The sequence below is a fragment of the Dendrobates tinctorius genome, unplaced genomic scaffold (genome assembly GCF_039654945.1).
Source record: "Dendrobates tinctorius isolate UK_male_01 unplaced genomic scaffold, ASM3965494v1 ptg000138l, whole genome shotgun sequence".
NCBI classification, from domain to species: domain Eukaryota; kingdom Metazoa; phylum Chordata; class Amphibia; order Anura; family Dendrobatidae; genus Dendrobates; species Dendrobates tinctorius.
Window position 1 is genome coordinate 27,760,036 of NW_027361806.1, and position 20,106 is coordinate 27,780,141.

Sequence of the window (20,106 nt, forward strand, 5' to 3'; positions counted from 1 at the left end):
CCCCTCCGCTAGCTCTCAACATTATAGATATCTACAGTGCAAAACTGTCCTATGGGACAATGTACAAAGCCACGTTACCTATCACCTATAAATGCCCATGAGACCATACTGCGCCTCTAGATGCCCCTTAGGCCACACTGCGGCTATAGACGCCCATGAGGCCATACTGCGACTATAGACGCCCATGAGGCCATACTGCGCCTATAGACACCCATGAGGCCATACTGCGACTATAGACGCCCATAAAGCCATATTGCGGCTATAGACGCCCATGAGGCCATACTGCACCTATAGACGCCCCATGAGGCCATACTGCACCTATAGACGCCCCATGAGGCCATACTGCGCCTATAGACGCCCCATGAGGCCATACTGCGCCTATAGACGCCCCATGAGGCCATACTGCGCCTATAGACACTCATGAGGCCATACTGCGGCTATAGACGCCCCATGAGGCCATACTGCGCCTATAGACGCCCCATGAGGCCATACTGCGCCTATAGACACTCATGAGGCCATACTGCGGCTATAGAAGCCCATGAGGCCATACTGCGCCTATAGACACCCATGAGGCCATACTGTGGCTATAGAAGCCCATGAGGCCATACTGTGCCTCTGATTTCATTAGGAGAGTTTAATCTGTCCAGTTCTGCATGTTGCTTTGGATGTTGCACTTATGACAGCTTTCTCCCCCAGAATCAGTGCAGGGTAGTAACCCAGTAATATAGAGCACAATATGGCGGCAGACCGGATGTCACACAGACTATGTGCCACTGTCCAGCCTCCCATACATGAGCAGCCAGGGTCGAGCCTCATACCAGCTCTTCCTTCCTTCTCTCCAGCGTGTGGCGCTGTTTCTCCCAGTCGGAGGACCCCGGTGACAGCCTCTTCATGGATCCCTGACCGTACAGCCTCTTCTGCGCCTCGGCCTTCTGTTTAGCCAAGTTTTTCTTTTTATCACTTGCTCTGTGGAAAAGAGAAAGAGGAATGAGAGCTAGAGAGAACAAGAGGATCTGCAATCTTGGACCTTAGGGTACCGTTACACCTAGCGATGCACCAGCGATCCCGACCAGCAATATGACACGGTCAGGATCGCTGGTGCATCGCTAGGTGGTCGCTAGTGAGCTGCCACACAGGCAGATCTCCCGCCCGGCTCCACGCGTCGCTCGTCGTCACAGCAGGAAGCGCCACAGGAAGTGACCGACGAGAAATAATCCAGGAGCTTCTCGCGCGACCAGCGATAACCAGCGGGGGAGCCGGTCGGAGGTAAGTATCACATGCAGCAATATCGCTAGCAATATCGCTGCAACGTCACAAAATCGGTGACTTTACAGCGATATTGCTAGCGATATCGCAGTGTGTAACGGGGGCTTTATTCTTATCAACAGGGAGAACATTTTTGAGGATGTAAAGGTGGCTGGGCATTTAGGAGGCAGTGATCATGCTATCCTTGAATTTTGGATAACTACAAGAGGAAGACCAGCGAGGACTCAGACTTTAAGGTTTCAGAAAGGCAGATTTTAATGGACTCAGAAAGAGGGTAGGAAAGGTCCAATGGCCGGATGTCCTAAAGGACAGAAATGTTCAAGAAGGATAGGAGTTTTTACTAAATGAAATTTTCACCGCACAAATGGTAACAATCCAAGAAGGAAGAATTGGAAGCATTTAAAGAGACCAGGATGGATGAACACAGAATTTATCACTTGTTATAAAGAGGAAAAATAAATGTATATCAGATGGAAAGAGGGGGCATATCTAAAGAAGAATATAATGTTTGCAGGGCTAGAGTTAGAAGAGCTACAGCCAGTAATGAAATGAGGCTTGTAAGGGAGACCAAAGTAGCAAAAAATGATTGGGGGATATGTCAAAAGCAAAAGAAAAGTCAAAGATGCTATAGGATTTTTAAAGGATGAAAATAGTGAAGTGGTCAGAAATGATGTTGAGAAGTCGAACTTTTAGGCTATGTGCCCACGTAGCGATTCTGAAGCAGAATATTCCTGAGCAGAATCGCACACCCTGCTCCCGGGAAAACGCATGCGTTTTTTGATGCGCTTTTGTAATCGTTTGTCAAGCGTTTTTGCCCATACAATTGATGGTATGCGGAATCGCGTGCGATTCCGCAAAATTAATGAACATGCTGCGTTTTTAATCACTAAGCGTTTCCGCAGCGGTTAAAAACGCACCATTGGCACATGTGCGTTTTTCATTAAAAATCAATTGGATGCTTTTCTTAAGTGTTTCTGCAGCAGAATCGCTTGTCTAAAAGCGCTGCAGAAACGCTTAAAAAACGCTACGTGGGCACACAGCCTTACATTCCTATTTTGTATCCGTTTTCTCCAAGAAAGCAATTGTAACATCAACTGATCTTCACGGTGCCATTGAAAGAATAGAAGAATCCACAATATCCAAAGACAGAGAGATGGTGAGGGAACACGGATCTAATTTACATGAATTTACATCTCCTGCTCCAGATGAATTACATCCTAGGGGACTGAAAGAGTCAGCAGAGGAAAATACAGAACCACTAGCCAGAATCTTTGAAAAATCCTGGAACACAGGAGAAGTCCCAAAAGATTGGTGAAGGGCAAATGTTGTCCCTATCTTCAAAAAAGGAAAGAAGACGGAACCTGGAAATTACAGGCCACTGAGCCTTACTTCTATACAAGGAAAGTTCTGTGAACAAATTATTAAACAGCATGTATGCAAGTACTTGGATAAGAATACTGTAACCAGAGCCAGCATGGGTTTGTAGCAAACAAGTCATGCCAGACTAATCTAATTTCCTTCTATGATGGAATCACTGACTGGGTGGATCAGGGAAATGCGGTAGATATAGTATATCTCGACTTCAGCAACGCATTTTATAAAGTATCTCATACTATCCTTATTGAAAAAATAAGTATGGGATTGACAAGGATATAGTTAGGTGGATTCATAACTGGCTCAATGATTGTACTTAAAGAGTGGTAATAAGTGTTTGCACATCCAATTGGAAGAGTATTTCCAGTGGAGTACCACAAGGCTCTGTCCTGGCCCCAGTGTTACAAGTGGAGTACCACAAAGATCTGTCCTCGATCAACCCCAAAATAAGACAAATTAATTAAATGAGAATAATAATATGTATCACATAATTATATGAAAAAAATATACATTTTTATTAACAGCATACAAAAGGAAAACACACTAATGACAAGAGAAAAAATAACCTTAAAAACAATTAAAAAGGCCAAGACAAATTGGCCATGAATGACACTCCAAAGAAAGGGGTTTCTGTGAACACCCGATGTTTACCCCCTCCAATAAGCTGGGCGGAAACATGCAGAAGATGTATATGCATACATAAAGTAAGACCTATATAATTACCGTAAGTGTAATAGTGTGACGAAGCCACACATAGATAATAATACACCAGACAAGTAATTTACATGTACATAACAAATAAAAATCCAGTGGGCCTAATTAACATATGACTATAGATACACAGACCCACATGTATAGACAATAATTTGCACAGTAGGGTGCTATATAGCCTGATGCATGGTTTGCAGTTCCCAAAAGTGAGTCCGAAAAATGAAATGTTCCCAAAATGATGAGACCTGTGTGAGCCCTATATTGAATATAACGATAAGTCAAAATGAAGCAAAAATGACAATACAAAAAATACAAAAAATGAACCCTTTATATGCCAAACAAATGGACATAGCTATAGGTAACCATGAAAATATGTATCCACATTATAAATGGCCATAGAAGCATATGTCCTCATGGTTTGGAACAATAATTATCACAGTGGAAATAATATATAACCTTAAACAAGATTTCCATAATAAGGAAAAGGGTCCATAAAGTGAAATGCCTCTCAAGGAATCTGCAGATATACCTGGTCACATGCAAACAGAAAAAATATATAACAAACATATGGGTCACCGTCACCAAATAGAAAAGAGACTATATAGTCTCCACAATAGAAGGCATGCATATGCATTATCTGGCCCAAGAATGTATGAACCCATGAAAAAGGCCCTGCATGGATGTTTAGAATGAACCCTGATGCCCGCAAGATCTAACAGGAGGGGGGGGTACCACCCGACGCGTATCGCCACCTCTAACGTGGCTTCCTCAGGGGAGAAGGAGTGTGTTCACAGAAACCCCTTTCTTTGGAGTGTCATTCATGGCCAATTTGGGTTGATCACGTCCAGTTTTGCACACTTCTTTTTCTCTCATTTTCATGCATTGTACAATCAGGTGTGTTGGTCGGCAGTCCCCCTTATATATCTTGTAGTGCCCTCAAGTTCTTTGTTTCTCTACAAAGATCTGTCCTGGCCCCAGTGTTACAAGTGGAGTACCGCAAAGATCTGTCCTGGCCCCAGTGTTACAAGTGGAGTACCGCAAAGATCTGTCCTGGCCCGTGTTACAAGTGGAGTACCACAAGGATCTGTCCTGGCCCCAGTGTTACAAGTGGAGTACCGCAAAGATCTGTCCTGGCCCCAGTGTTACAAGTGGAGCACCACAAGAATCTGTCCTGGCCCCAGTGTTACAAGTGGAGTACCACAAGGATCTGTCCTGGCCCCTGTGTTACAAGTGGAGTACCGCAAAGATCTGTCCTGGCCCCAGTGTTACAAGTGGAGTACCACAAGGATCTGTCCTGGCCCCAGTGTTACAAGTGGAGTACCACAAGAATCTGTCCTGGTCCCAGTGTTACAAGTGGAGTACCACAAGGATCTGTCCTGGCCCCAGTGTTACAAGTGGAGTACCGCAAAGATCTGTCCTGGCCCCAGTGTTACAAGTGGAGTACCACAAGGATCTGTCCTGGCCCCAGTGTTACAAGTGGAGTACCACAAGGATCTGTCCTGGCCCCAGTGTTACAAGTGGGGTACCACAAGGATCTGTCCTGGTCCCAGTGTTACAAGTGGAGTACCACAAGGATTTGTCTTGGCCCCAGTGTTACAAGTGGGGTACCACAAGGCTCTGTCCTGGCCCCAGTGTTACAAGTGGAGTACCACAAGGATCTGTCCTGGCCCCAGTGTTACAAGTGGGGTACCACAAGGATCTGTCCTGGTCCCAGTGTTACAAGTGGAGTACCACAAGGATCTGTCCTGGTCCCAGTGTTACAAGTGGAGTACCACAAGGATCTGTCTTGGCCCCAGTGTTACAAGTGGAGTACCACAAGGATCTGTCTTGGCCCCAGTGTTACAAGTGGGGTACCACAAGGCTCTGTCCTGGCCCCAGTGTTGTTCAACATTTTTATACATGATCTAGATAAGGGAACTGAAGGTAAACTAATCTAATTTGCAGACAATACAAAGCTAGGAGGGATAGCTAACATTAGAGAAGACAGAGAAAGGATTTAGAAGGATCTAGATAAGCTTAAACAATGGGCAGCGACTAATAGAATTATATTTAACAGGGAGAAATGCAAGATTCTACATCTGGTCAAGAAAAAGGAAAATTACATCTATAGAATGGGAGGAATAGAACTAAGCAACAGCACGTGTGAAAAAGACTTGGGTATACTAACAGATTACAGACTGCACATTAGTCACCAGTGTGAAGCAGCAAAAAAGGCAAACACAGTTCTAGGATATATTATGAGAAGCATGGAGTCTAGATCACGTGAAGTAATTATCCCCCTTTACTCCTCCTTGGTCAGGCCTCATTTAGAATACTGTGTCCAGTTCTGGGCACCACATTCTTAAAAAGATAGTGGAAAAACTGGCGCAAGTTCAGAGAAGGGCGACCAGGATGGTGCGCGGACTGCAAAGTATGTCCTACAAGGAACGGTTAAAGGATCTGGGAGTGTTCAGCAGCAAAAAAGAAGGCCAAGAGGAGACTTAATAGCTGTCTACAAATATCTGAAGGGCTGTAAAGTGTAGAGGGATCATTATTCTCATTTGTGCATGGAAACACGAGAATCAATTGAATAAAACTGAAAGTGAGAAGATACAGATTAGATATTAGAAAAAACTTTTTGACAGTGAGGGTGATCAATGAGAGGAACAGGCTGCCACAAGAGGTGGTGAGTTCTCCTTCCATAGAAGTCTTCACACAGAGGCTGGACAGACATCTGTCTGGGATGGTTTAGTGACTACTGCATTGAGCAGGGGGTTGGACACGATGACCTCGGGGGTCTGTTCTAAAGGCCCCTTTACATTTAGCGATGCACCAGCGATCCCGTCAAGGATACGACCCGGTCAGGATCGCTGGTGCATCGCTAAATGCTCGCTAGTGAGCTGCCACACAGGCAGATCTCACAGCGATGTAGCGACGCAGCAGCGGTCGTTACTTACCTTTCAGACGCGGCGATCCTGACGTCCTCCCGCCCGCGACCATGCGTCTCTCGTCAGTGCCAGCAGAAAGCTCCTGACGAGAAATGGAGCTGCACGATCTCGCGCGATCAGCGACAGACAGCGGGGGAGCCGGTCGGAGGTAAGTATCACACATAGCGATATCGCTGCTGCGTCACAAAATCGGTGCCGCTTTAGCGATATCGCTATGTGTAAAGGCCCCTTCTCTCTAACGTTCTAGGATTCTATGATCTCTGTAATAAGATATTATAACAACGGCTGATGCCGTGCCATCACTACAGACTGAGCAGACGAGCGACTCAAAACCACAGACGCGGCTCCTCCGTCCGCAAGCACCGAAATATTACAGGGTAACTACCTCGTTTGCCGAAAATGGAGCCCAAGCCCAGGAAAGGGCAAAACCCATGATAGGGGCGGCAATGAAAGGAAAGAGTTAAAGTCTCCGGTCCCAGAGAAGACAGAAAACACAAATCCACCAGCTAGTGGCCGATGGCGGCATCCAAGTAGTTGGTGATGGCCATTACTAAACAGAGCATAAATTATGCAGGCAGGAGGACCCCTTTTACCTCTTATGTTGTAATGTTTTATTTTTAGATTTTCCTGCAACCTTATGTAAACCCACAGAAAACACCATGATCCCACAATGATCTAGTGTCTGACAGACATCGGCATTACTTTTACTTCCAATATACAAAAGTTTTTTCCCCTCTGTGCTCATTTTATCCTAATTTTAAAAACTTAGTTAAAAAGTGCAACCCTGCCCCTAACAATAAGCTGCTGCTGTATGATGCCTACTAACTCTCCCGGGAGAGTGTAATGGGAAAACTCTGTGACCTGTGCAGAGTCCATTGTGCATGGAGGGGGAGTAGGTGAGCTGTGACATAATTTGTGGCAGAATGTTGTGGGCATGTCCTGTGACCTGTGCAGAGGTGATTGTGCAGGGAAGGGGAGGAGGTGAGCTGTGACCTCAGCTATTGTGAATTCTGAGTCATGTGTTCGTTATACATATGTGATATCTGTCACTGCATTCCTGCCTTTGATGATAACGATATCACTGGTGAGAAGTGATCTCTACTCAGCAGGCAGATTTCAGGACTTAAAAAATATTTCACACCCTAACACCCCTGCAGTCTATTCTAAACTCTGCTGCCTGATTAATCCACCTGTCCCCCCGCTATTCCCTGGCCTCTTCCCTCTGTCAATCCCTGCACTGGCTCCCCATTACCCAAAGACTCCAGTTCAAAACCCTAACCATGACATACAAAGCCATCCACAACCTGAGTCCTCTATACATCTTTGACCTCGTCTCCCGGTACTTACTTGCACGCAACCTCCGATCCTCACAAGATCTCCTTCTGTACTCCCCTCTTAAGGGCCTGTTACACTAAGCGATATCTCCAGCAATATCGCTATAACTTGTGACGTTATAGTGATATTGCTAGCGATATCGCTGTGTCTGATACTTACCTACGACCCGCTCCCCCGCTGGTTATCGCTGATCGCACGAGAACAGGCTGGACTGTTTCTCGTCGTCAGCTTCCTGCGGAGAGACGAGCGTGGAGCCGGGCGGGAGGACGCAGGATCGCCTAGTGTGACAGGTAAGTAGCGACCCCCGTCCCCAGCGATGTCGCTGGTGAGATCTGCCTGTGTGGCAGCTCACTAGCGACCACTTAGCGATGCCCCAGCGATCCTCAGTGTCATATCGCTGGTTGGGATCGCTGGTGCATCGCTAAGTGTGACAGTATTTCCTCTTTCCACAATCTCATACAAGACTTCTCCCGCGCATCCCCCCTACTCTGGAACTCTCTACCACAACATATCAGACTCTCGCCTACCATGGAAACCTTCAAAAAGAACCTGAACACCGACCTCTTCCGACAAGTCAACCACCTGCAGTAACCACCGATCCACCAAACAGCTGCACGACCAGCTCTGCCCTCACCAACTGTATCCTCACCCATCCCTTGTAGGTTGTGAGCCCTCGCGGGCAGGGTCCTCTCTCCTCCTGGACTAGTCGTGACTTGTGTGGTGTAAGATTACTGTACTTGTTTCCTCACATGTAAAGCGCCATGGAATAAATGGCGCTATAATAAATAATATTAAAAAAAAGTTAAATCGCTAAAAATGTTAAAAAATATGTTTATCACCACAGCATTTTTATGGCAGCCGCTGGTTTTCTGATGCCTCCTCCCTCTTTGCAGGTGACTGTGGATCGGCTACAGATTGCTATTATGTGAACATCATTTCTTATCAATGATAACTTGATTTATACACATACTAAACACGACTCCTCGGTTCCGGATCAGCGCAGACCCCCGGGCACGGTGACTGCAGACGAAGGGAGGACGCGTTACCTGATGTTCAGAAGCTTTAATGCATTTAGCAGAACTCCTTTCTTGACATCATGGTCGATCTTCTGGTCCGTTCCAAAGCTTGGAGCTCGGTTGATCTGCAAAGAAAAAAAAAATTACATTTCAAGAACAGAAAATAAAAAAAGAACCAGGAGCAGCCTGAAATTCTCAAGCTTGGGGCTTCTATATGTCCTATGCTGTCATTACACTCTATTCACATTCAGGCTTAGGACAATCCCTTTATTAGGCCCCCGATAACAGGCTGATTGCAGGTGGTCCAGATGCAGGAATCCCAGCGATCGGCTGTAATCCGCCATCCGGTGTTCACTTCCTGCACAGCAGCCCCGCAGGAGAGAAGAGGAATGACATGGTGTGAAGTCAGCGTGTTGCAGGTGTGATGTGCCAGGACTTCTAGTCATCCTCTGCAGCCATTTAATGAGGGTCTAGAAGAAGAGATCCCCGGATGTTTACTCTTCTTATTCCCTAATAGAAGATCCTAAACTAATATGAGACTCGTTACGGACGAGTAAAATAAAGAAACAGCACCGGTGTCTGGGGCGTCGCTTACTGCCGGACCTCCATGTTCACGAGGTGCTGAAGTTCTGAGTTCTTCCATTTCTCTTCTAGAAGTGATGACCCCGTGTACACGAGCCATCATTACTGAGCCGTGTACGGCCTCGCGTGCTCCTGGAGCCGAGTATAATGCGCCGTGTTTTCTGCTCGTCTGTAGCGGCGAGCGTGCCAGGGTGTATTTGTGTTTACAGACACGAGCTGCCATCATCGCTGATTTTAGGTGTCCCACTTTGGCCATTTCTCAATGCTGCGAGGAAGATGCCCCCCATAGAGCGGTGGAACATTACGCTGTACTACAGAGCAGATGGCGCTTCTGTGTTTCATTTATTTGTCTTTGCTGAATGTAAATTCACAAAGATGCAATTAAAGTGGTTGTCTGGTTTAAACCAAACATCATGTACTTTTTTATGAAATTCTGCATTATTGGTGATCCCCAAATTAGGGCCCTAATAGTCAGCAATGGAAGCAGCTGAAGGGAGTGGAGCTGCTGTACATACATGGATTCTGTGGACCGCTCAGTAATTTCAGGAGAACTCATGTAATACCTCATAATGACTGTGGGGGCGCTGCAGGGAAACAGAGCAGTTACTGTTGGGATCCCCCATAGTACGGCTTCAGGAGAGGAAATTCCCAGCATACCATCTCCTTAACCCCTTTCTACCGCGCACCTTACCATTATAGCCTGGGCAGGTGCTCTTAACCACGAGACCCTGTAGTAACATTCTGCTGCAATGGTCGGGATCGTAGATGGCTCTGATTCTGGACATCGATCAATTGGGAACAAAGAAGAGGGAACTCTCTGTGTCACATGGAAATCAAGGGTCTAGCAGAGCCCCGCAGCTCTGCCACGGCCTGATAGGATGCAGCCGCAGGTAGAGTAAATGCTGCGCTTTAAGTTTAAAAAAAAAAAAAACAAGTTCCCCCTTAAAGATCTACTTTAGTAATCAAAGTAAATGTGAACTGCACCAAGAAAACCAACAACGAGTTAGAGAAAAAAAGTAGATACAATGCTTTTGTATTATTATCAGTGTGTCCCAACATGCGGCAATACATAAAGTAACAACTGTAGAGATGTGGCGCTGCCTGAATTGTACTCACCTGCAGAATACAGATAACGCCACTTTTTCCATGGAAGCATCACTCCCATCATTTTAAAACGAATACCAGACTGTGCACAGGGAAATCTTGGAAGAAATTGCCATTTTTTTCCTTAAAAGAACAGTTCGGGAATGAAACAATTCGATATATTTCTGGCATGATTTTGGGTTGGTGACTCTCTGACGGATTCCTCTACATCACAGAACTCTCCAGCCACTCTAAAGTACAACTCTCAAGCGTGTTCTGGCAGCCATAGGTTGTCTGGGCATGCTGGGAGCCGTAGTTTCACCAGGTGTGAAGAAGCACAGTGTGCAGACTCCTGCTCTGCACACCCCAGACGTCTACACGCTCGCCCGCAGGTCTGGGGGATGCTGGGGGTCCGGACACGCGGGTTCCCCGTGCGGGATGCACCCTCCTCGCCGCTTTCTTCTATAATGAGGTGCTCGCTCGCTAATGAAGCCGCTCTCAAGTGCCATTCAATAACCCAATTTCTGTCCTTTTCTTAGATTTTAATTAACATCACAAAGCGCGCTCGTACGACAGACACGGGGAACAGATTTAACTGTAAAACCAAACAGCGCCGCCTGAGCGAAAATCTATTTTTAATCATTATGTCAACATGCATAATTAAAAGTCCTCATATAAGCCGATACAAATGCACCCAGCGTGTGCCGCCGACGCTAATTATGGCATTTAAATTTGCAAATGATTACAGTATTAGACTGGTGAAACTGGCAGCTAACAAGGGAAGGAACAGATCCAAGACTGTAATGTTCTCCCCATAGTCTCCCGTCTACAGAAGAGCAGCCCATTAAGTGCTGGCGCTAATGGATTCTAGGCGGAAAATCACCCAAACGAGGAGGGGAAAGATCACCCTAGTGTAGGCCCTCCATACACACAGAGACCGCCAGAGGCTCATATATAACCCCGCCATTACACCCAATGGTCGCCCATACTACCGCATCTCGCACCGTAATGAGCCCTACACATCATCTATAGGACGCGGCGACTGTTCTGGAGCCTATAGAAAGGATATGGCACTAAGGCAATGGCCGCCTCTCAACCAAAAGTGTTATACAGTAATGGCCGAAAGTGTTGGAACCCTTAAAATTGTTCAAGAAAATGAAGTATTTCTCCCAGAACATTCCCCATGTTTTGTTATACACGGGTTTATTTCCTTTGTGTTTATTGGAACAAGACAAAAAAAATTAGAAGAAGAAAAGGCAAATTGGACATCATTTCACACCCAACCCCCAAAATGGGCCGGACAAAATTGCTGACACCATAAACTTAATATTTGGCTCTGCCTTTCGGAATAAATACCTGCACTCAATCACTTCCTATAACCATCCACAAGCTTCTTACACCTGTCACCTGGAATTTTGGACGACTCTTCTTTTGCAAACTGCTCCAGGTCTCTCATTTTTCGCCAAACAGCGATTGTAAGATCTCTTCACAGGTCCAATGGGATTTAGATGCAGACTCATTGCTGCCACTTCAGAACTCTCCACTGCTTTGTTTCCATCCGCTTCTTGAAGTATGTTCGGGATCATTCACCTGCTGGAAGACCCATGACCTAGGACACAAACCCAGCTGTCTGACACTGGGCACTACATTGCCACCCAAAATACTTTGGTAATCTTCAGATTTCATGATGCCCTGCATACAGTCAAGGCCCTCAGTGCCAGAGGCAGCAAAACAACCCCAAAACATCTTTGAACCTCCACCATATTTGACTGTAGGTACTGTATTATTTTCTTTGTAGGCCTAATTCCTTTCCTTTTTTGGTAAGCAGTAGAATGATGTGCGTTGCCAAAAAGCTCAATCTTAATCTCATCTGTCCACAAGACGCTTTCCCAGAAGAATTTTTGCTTACTCGCTTACATTTTGGCAAACTGCAGTATAGCTTTTTTGAGTCTCTGTGTCAGCAGTGTGGTCCTCCTGGGTCTCCTGCCATAGCGCTTCATTTAATTCACATGTGGACGGATAGTTTGCGCAGACACTGATGCATCCTTGAGGCTGCTTATCCACCATCCAGACTATCTTGCATTGCAACGTTTCAACAATTTTTCTCTAGCTACAGTGAAATAGGTTGTAAACTTCTTCATTACGTTGCGCACCATGGACAAAGGAACATCAAGATTGCTGGAGATGGACATGTTTGCAAATATTGATATTTTTCAACAATTTTGGTTCTCAAGTCCTCAGACAGTTCTCAGTTCCCTGCTTAGTGTGGCACACAGAGACACAATGCAAAGATTGAGTCAACATCTCCCCTTTTTATCTGGTTTCAGATGTGATTTTCATATTTCCCACACCTGTTACTTGCCACAGGTGAGGTTTAACAAGCATCACATGCTTGAAACAAAGTCGTTTATCCACAAGATTGGTTTGCACAAACAGTTTTATCTGGCCCATTTTGGGAGTTTTGTGTGGAATTATGTCCAATTTGTCTATTCTTCTCAATTTTTTGTGTTGCTCCAATACATACAAAAAATAAACGTGTATAACAAAACAATTATTGTGTAATCACAATTTTCTGTCAGAAATACTTCCTTTTCTGGAATAATCATAAGGGTGCCAACACGTTTGTCCTTGACTGTATATTGTGAAAATGGCACATCTATGAGAAGACCAACATGACTTGGTCCAGAAGAGAATCACAACCAGGGTAAAAACCAACAACTATGGCCAGGAGAGGACCTCGACCAAAAGTATCTCCCATCACTGCCTCAGGTGGAAACCTTGAAAAAGTAGAAATACCAATCACCGCAATCTGGAGATGTCCTGAAACATGAAATCGACCAGTAGAGGACCTTGACCATGAAGACCACCCAAGACCTCAACCAAATGAAGACCTCAACCAGGAGAACAACCAATAACTGCGACGAAGAGAGGACATCAATCAAAAGTACCACCCATGTCTACTCCAAAAGAGAACCTCAATCAGGAACAACCAATGACTGTGGTCAGGACAGGACCTTGACCAAGAGAACAACCGATGACCACAACCTGGAGACATCAACCAGAAGCAGCAACCATGACCTCGACCAAATGAGGACCTCAACCAGAAGGGACCACTCATGATCTTAAGCAGAAAACAACCCATGGCCTTAACCAGTGGAAGAAATCAGGAACATACCTAAGACCTCAATCGGAAAAAGAACCTCAACCAAAAGGGACACTCTTGACAACAGCCAGGAAGATCACTCATTACCATATCCAGGAGAGGAACTCAACCAGGAAGACCACCCATGAAATTGACCAAAATCATCACATGCAAAAAAAACCCTGTTTGGGAGAGAAGAACAGACAATTCGCAGCGCCCTAAGTGCGTAAACACAATATTGTAGTCTTTAAAAGGTGCACAATTTTATGCACTCACCTGATAGAAGACTAATATAGCTTTGGATTATGTATCCTCAAAAATCCTTCCTTTTGGGATACTTCTCAGAAGACAGGGCTTGCATCTTGCCTCGGGTGGATCCAAGTGAAAGAGCCAGGTTCAGGCTCACACAGGATGAGTAAATCAAGAAAAACACATCCAGCCCATAAACAGCAGCGCTTCCCAGGACTCACATCCAAAGATGATATTCCATATTTTTTTATTTCATGGGTTAAAAAAGAGATACAACGCGTTTCGGATACAGTGTATATCCTTCATCAGGTATCATAAAAACACAGTACAAATCCTAATAGTATAAAATTCAGTTCACATGACAAAATCATCACATGACATAGACCAGGAGAGGATATCTATCAGGTAGACCAGCCAAGACTGCAGTCAGAAGAGAAAGTCAACCATGAAGACCACCCATGATCTCAACTGAGAGAGGACCTCTACTTAGGAGAAGCAACCATACCCTCAACCAGAAGAACCATCCATATCCTCAACGAAGAGTGGACTTAGACTAGGAAGACCACTCATGACCCCAGACAAAAGGGGACCTGGACAGGGAAGACCCCCCCCCATGACACCAGCAGAAGATGAGCTAGACCAGGAAGACCATGTATGACCTCTACCAAGACGGCAACTCGACCATAATGACTACCCATGACCTCAACTAGAAAGAACACATATGACCTCAACCAGGAGAGATGCTCTACTAGGAGGACCACTCATGACCTCGACAAGGACAGCCCATAAACTCAACCAAAAGGAGGATTGTGACAAGAAAACCAACAATGACAAGACCTCTAATAGGAGGATCACCCATGACCTTGACCAGAAAACTACTATTCTTTTAAGATCAGAGGATTCCAACCAGCTACTAGAGTGACCTTTGTGGCTTGTGAGCAATGACATGTGGCTCATCATAGAAGTCCAAAGTTATAACTCTATACCCAGGACATATCCCAACCACCAAAATCTGTCACACTGGCTTGTAAATTCTTGTAAATTCTACTAGGCAAATGCTTGCAGACAGCCAAAAGGATGAGAGTCACCCTCATCGACCCAATAATGGTGGTCTTGGTTTACTCGGAGGATAGATGATCGGTTTTAAATAACTCCTTCAATAATATTTCCATGATACCCCCACATAATACTGCTATACTGTGCCTAATAACTACCACCATGTGATGCCCAAATGATATCTCCATTATCCAAATGAACCCCCCCATACAATGTTCACAAAATATTGCCATACAGCGACTGAATAATACCACCATACTAAGTCTAATCAGAAAAGGGTTACATGGTGGATAGCCTTGTGGTCTGTGATGACAGTGATTAGTTACTGGTGGTCTACGATGGCAGTGAAGGGGTTATTGAAGAGTTCCTGGTGGTTTGTGGGAGGAACGTTCCACTTTTGGCCTCACCACCTCTAGTAGAGTAAATGCGAGAATGAACATTTCTGCAAAATTCACTGGTTATCAATTAACAACTACAGTCTACAACCAGAAGCCGACCAGGGCCACATACTGATGGTGGGCCGTGCTGCACGGACCTTCATCTGCTATATGACACAGTTGTAAATGAAGTGCACAATATGTCGGCATACCTCTAGCAGCCATGGCTTCAGCTTCCTGTCCAAAATAATGTCAAAGCCGAGGACTTCAAAGCAGACGCTGTTACTGGCGGGCTGCTGGCCAGGCCGGCACATCCGGTAAGTGTGGAGCACGTGCGGTTCAGCAACTATTAGGGTCTTCACCACCAACTCCTGGTAAAGAGAGAAAAAAGGATCAGTACGTTCCCATATCGCGACCGAAGAGCGAATCTATCGTACAGATAAGTCCACAAGGTCATTATGGGTCCGGAAAGAGGGGAAAACAATACGGTCATGTTCACATGCAGCGTTTTTGTTGCTTTTTTTCTGTAGCCAAAATCTTCTCTCTCGCCAGCGTTCACCAAAAATACTTAAATAAACTTTGCTGTGTTTTTTGCGGCGTTTTTTCACTTTCAAATTAATTTCTACAAGTAATAATGATGGATATATGAGTATGATGGGACATACAGGGGCCCGGTTAATAATAATGGAATCAGGAGGCACATACAGGGGGTAAAACGATGGAATCAGGAGGTACATAAAGGGGGTAATAACGATGGATACAGGAGTGTGACGGTGTATACAGGGGGTAATAACAATGGATACAGGAGTATGATGGGACATACAGGGGGTAAAACGATGGAATCAGGAGGTACATAAAGGGGGTAATAACAATGGATACAGGAGTATGATGGGATATACAGGGGGAACAGGGCCTAAGGCTTCACAGAATGGAAAGCTCGAACACTTTTCACACAAACCCAAAGATCTGAGAAAAACTGGAAAAATCTTCCTTGCTGTCTGTTTTGCCAATGACACCATTTACACAGCCTAAACAACAATGTATCCAAAAAACTGTTGGGGCAGAGCAATGGAGAAACAGATCCGTATAGTTAAATAGTAACTAAACATTCTTTCATAATTTTCAAAACAACAAAGAAAATAAAAATTTCTTAATTGACTTAATTAGGCATGTTGGTTTCTTTCCTGTTGAAAATATGATCCAAATGGAGCCAGTCCTCACAATTTCCTTTCTCTGGTCTTTTCTTATTGTTGTGCAACTTGCACACTCCATGTCTATGTAACTGTAGTATGGAGCCAGCACCGCAAGAGGATAATGAATCCCCTTCTGGCATGTATTGGCCATGACACTCCCTTTGGCTTGTAGCAACCACAACGACCCTAGCAAGTAACGACCGCGACACCTCCGGCAAGTAATAACCGTGACACCTCCAGCAAGTAACAACCGCAACACCTCCGGCAAGTAATGACCACGATGATCCTGGCAAGTAACGACCCCGGCATGAAATGACTCTAATAACCATGGCATATAGAGAAAATGTGTTACCTGTAGTTTGCTTTTCTCTTCGTCCTCTGGCAGAGCAAAAGGGGATAATTTGATCCTTGTCTGTTTCCTAGGAGAGCACACCTAGCAATCAAACTAAAAACAAGTAATCAATGATGTCAGAGCTCACAGTATATAAAGTGCCTTCTACAATCCTCCCATGTGCAAATGTAATTGGCTCATGATTAAATGCAAAATACTTTATTGGGTGGGATACTTCTGCTGCCTTTGGACTTGAGAAAAGCAAAATTACAGGTAACAAATTTTCCCTTTCCTCTTTGTCGTCAGTCAGCACAGACGGGATCTGCATAGCTCCAAAAATACAGATGGGAAATGACTGCATCTCTGCAATCAGTGCCCCCTGTGCCTATGGCAGAACCCTTGGAAGCTTCTATGTTCTTCGTGTTATGTTTTGCAGAGGAAGAGGATGACCGGAATGGGGCGTTACTGATAACAATATGTAGATCTCCCGCTTCTTCTGAAGTAGATCTTGTAGGATCAGCTGTAAGAGGCAAATACTTAGGTACATCTTCCAAGTTATCACCTTTCATGATAAGGGCTACCTTATCCTTTGAGCTGGAATCTTTAGAAGACTTTGATCTATTGCTAGGACCTAAGAAGAGCAGAACATTTTTGATTGCAGACAATGGACATGTAAAGGTTGGATGTCTACTCAACGTCTAAGAACCAAGGTGCAAAAACTGTATTCCTCACTCGATGGATTTAGGAGAAATACAGGTAAAATTTGACTGCACAGGAGTGTGAGGAAACTTTTGTACAAAGGATGGATCTGTCCTTAGAGGAACATCATCAAGAATCAGTCTGAGAAATAGAAAGTATCAGTAACTCTCCTAAAAAACAGACTTTAAAAGGAATAATAGCTGATATCAACATCAGAAAAGAGGCTCCAATGTTGAGACCATGCTTTCAAGATGAGAGAGACATTAAAAAGACGATACTGAAGGATGAAGATTTGGCATTTGGCTTTAGGGTTTCCGAGTCTTGAGGAGGTTGAGATTGTACAACTCTGCATTGGTAATACAGCTGATAGCAGTTCTGATTGTTATAAGGGTCTTGGTTCTGAGATCCTTATGTCAATCTGCAGAAGTTCAGGCACAATAGGTAGATGTGTAAAGAATAGTCCTGCGCTATTATGATGGCTTCCAAAAAATATCAAAGTGCTAATGATATTTGGAGGGAGGCCTTGTGCTTGCAGCAGCTGATCAAAATGGGGATGGAACAACCTTTCTGGACGAGGAGATCATTGATCTGAAGAAGTTTCCAGTATTCACATCTCCACAGATGTAACGACGCTGGAAACTCCGGGACAGGCCAAGGCTACTAGAATATTAGACAGTGTTTCCATCTTGGTTTTGGCTAAAATGTTTCTAGAGAAGTGGAAGCGCCATGAAACAGAGGAAGCAGGACTTTTCAGAAATATAAAATGAATTAGGACCTCTGGATGGTAGGCCATGCTGAGAAAAAAAAAAAATGAAGCCAGCTTATGATTGTCCTTGTCCACCAACAAGTTTATTTGAGGAAATCCCAATCAGTGAGTCAAAGTCATGAAGGGTCCACCCTGCTGGGTTTGGACTTCTCTGAAGATCGGCCTGAATAATCACAGAACCTCTTACATGCCGGCTCTTCTGTCTCGCTGACTTCATTCTACCTAATTCAGGATTGTCTCAAGTCCTCATAACAAGAGGAGACGTCTTGTGCTCCCTTCATTGTAGCTGTAGAAAACAAAACGCCATGTTCTGACCAGACCTGGACCTTCTCCTTACTTGACTCTTCAAATTAAAGAGTGACATTTTTATGTTCTTTATTTAATATTGAAGGTTTTCATTCTTAGGAAAGACCAGGGACCTCTCATCAACTCTTCGAAGAATAGGCTCCCCAACGTTGTGCTGAGGCATCAGTAGATGTTGGCTTCATCAAAGATTGATATCCAAAGTACACAACTGTAAACTACCAGATGTCAGGAAAATGGTCTCAACTTCTCATGTAAACCTGATAGATTTCAGTCTCAGACAAAAAGAATTTTCTACTGCAGGTCCTAAAAATATGAGCCCTCACCAAATGATCAGGAATGATAGAAGTGGTTAACAGCTGCAGGTGGCCGAACTTACTGAGAGGAGGGGAGTAGATAAGATGAAGGCTTCCTTCTGGATGGAAGAAATAAGGCTTGGTAAGTAAAACCCAACCAAGGAGTCATTTCTTGGTGGTGGGAGATATATGAGGTTGAAAAGAAACCAGAGTTTCTGGAGAAGATGAAGAGTTATTGGAGAATGATGCTATAACCAACCAATCATCTAGATATGGGATGACATGAGATAACATGTATTCCCTGGAGACATAAAGTGGTTAGGACAACAAGGGAAACGTCTGTGAACTCCTTTAAAGCTGGTGATAATCCAAAAAGGGAGACCCTGAGTAATCATGCAGAGAGGGAGACCCTGAGTGATCATCCAGAGAGGGAGACCCTGAGTGATAACACAGAGAGGAAGACCCTGAGCGATGACACGGAGAGGGTGACCCTGAGCGATGACACGGAGAGGGCGACCCTGAGCGATGACACGGAGAGGGCGACCCTGAGCGATGACACGGAGAGGGAGACCCTGAGCGATGACACGAAGAGGGAGACCCTGAGCGATGACACGAAGAGAGAGACCCTGAGCGATGACACGGAGAGGGAGATACCCCACCAACAGTGTAATATTCATGTAACGACCAGGAGCCTAATTTATGTATACGGCGGACAGAGGCATCTGACACTGCAAAGTGCTGCAGACAGCAAAAAGCTAATGATAAAGTGAACTTCGCAATTAATCTGCTGCATCGTTGTCCATGCACAGTGGAGACAGAGGGCACCCCTGCCGAATGTCTGACTGACGCTACAACAAAGTGACATCCCCCTCTGAAAAACAGGACCAGAGATTGTATATATAAGGATACCCCTTATTCAGGTACATACTCCTGAAATAGATAGGGGTCCTAGAAAACCCACCATAAAGAGAACCAGGAACTCAGAGGTGGGATTGTCAGCACACACAGGTGGGCTCTGCACCCAGACATGAGGACAAAACAAGGCAAAGGGAGGATTGTAGCTGGAGCTTTATATACTACGTGCGCTGACATCAAATTCTGGTTGCAGGTGGGCGAGGACCCAACTATCCATTGTGTGCTGCCAGACGACAAAAAGGAAAAGGACTATAGCGCCCCCCGGTGTATAACTTCCCAGGGGCTCAGTATAAGATGACTATAGCACCCCCAGTATATAACAACCTCAGTATATAACTACCCAGGGGCTCAGTATAGGACTAAAATGACACCAGTATATAACGCTCCCAGTATATAACAACCTCAGTATATACCTATAACTAACCAGAGGCTCAGTATATAATGACTACAATGACCCCCAGTATATAGCGATCCCAGTATATAAC

The 20,106-nt window shown here is 44.9% G+C and overlaps 1 protein-coding gene across 3 annotated transcripts in view; it reads right to left on the minus strand.

The window, feature by feature from the left end:
* The window catches only part of TTLL7 (tubulin tyrosine ligase like 7), a 204,912-nt gene that overhangs the window by 107,484 nt on the left and 77,322 nt on the right, over nucleotides 1–20,106 (minus strand). For all 3 annotated transcript variants that reach the window (XM_073544895.1, XM_073544893.1, XM_073544894.1), the window contains exons 11-13: nucleotides 15,331–15,489; nucleotides 8,660–8,754; nucleotides 819–966 (exon numbers count right to left, since the gene is read on the minus strand). In XM_073544895.1, coding sequence (XP_073400996.1) covers nucleotides 819–966; nucleotides 8,660–8,754; nucleotides 15,331–15,489 — 402 coding nt within the window. The remainder of the gene's footprint in view (nucleotides 1–818; nucleotides 967–8,659; nucleotides 8,755–15,330; nucleotides 15,490–20,106) is intronic.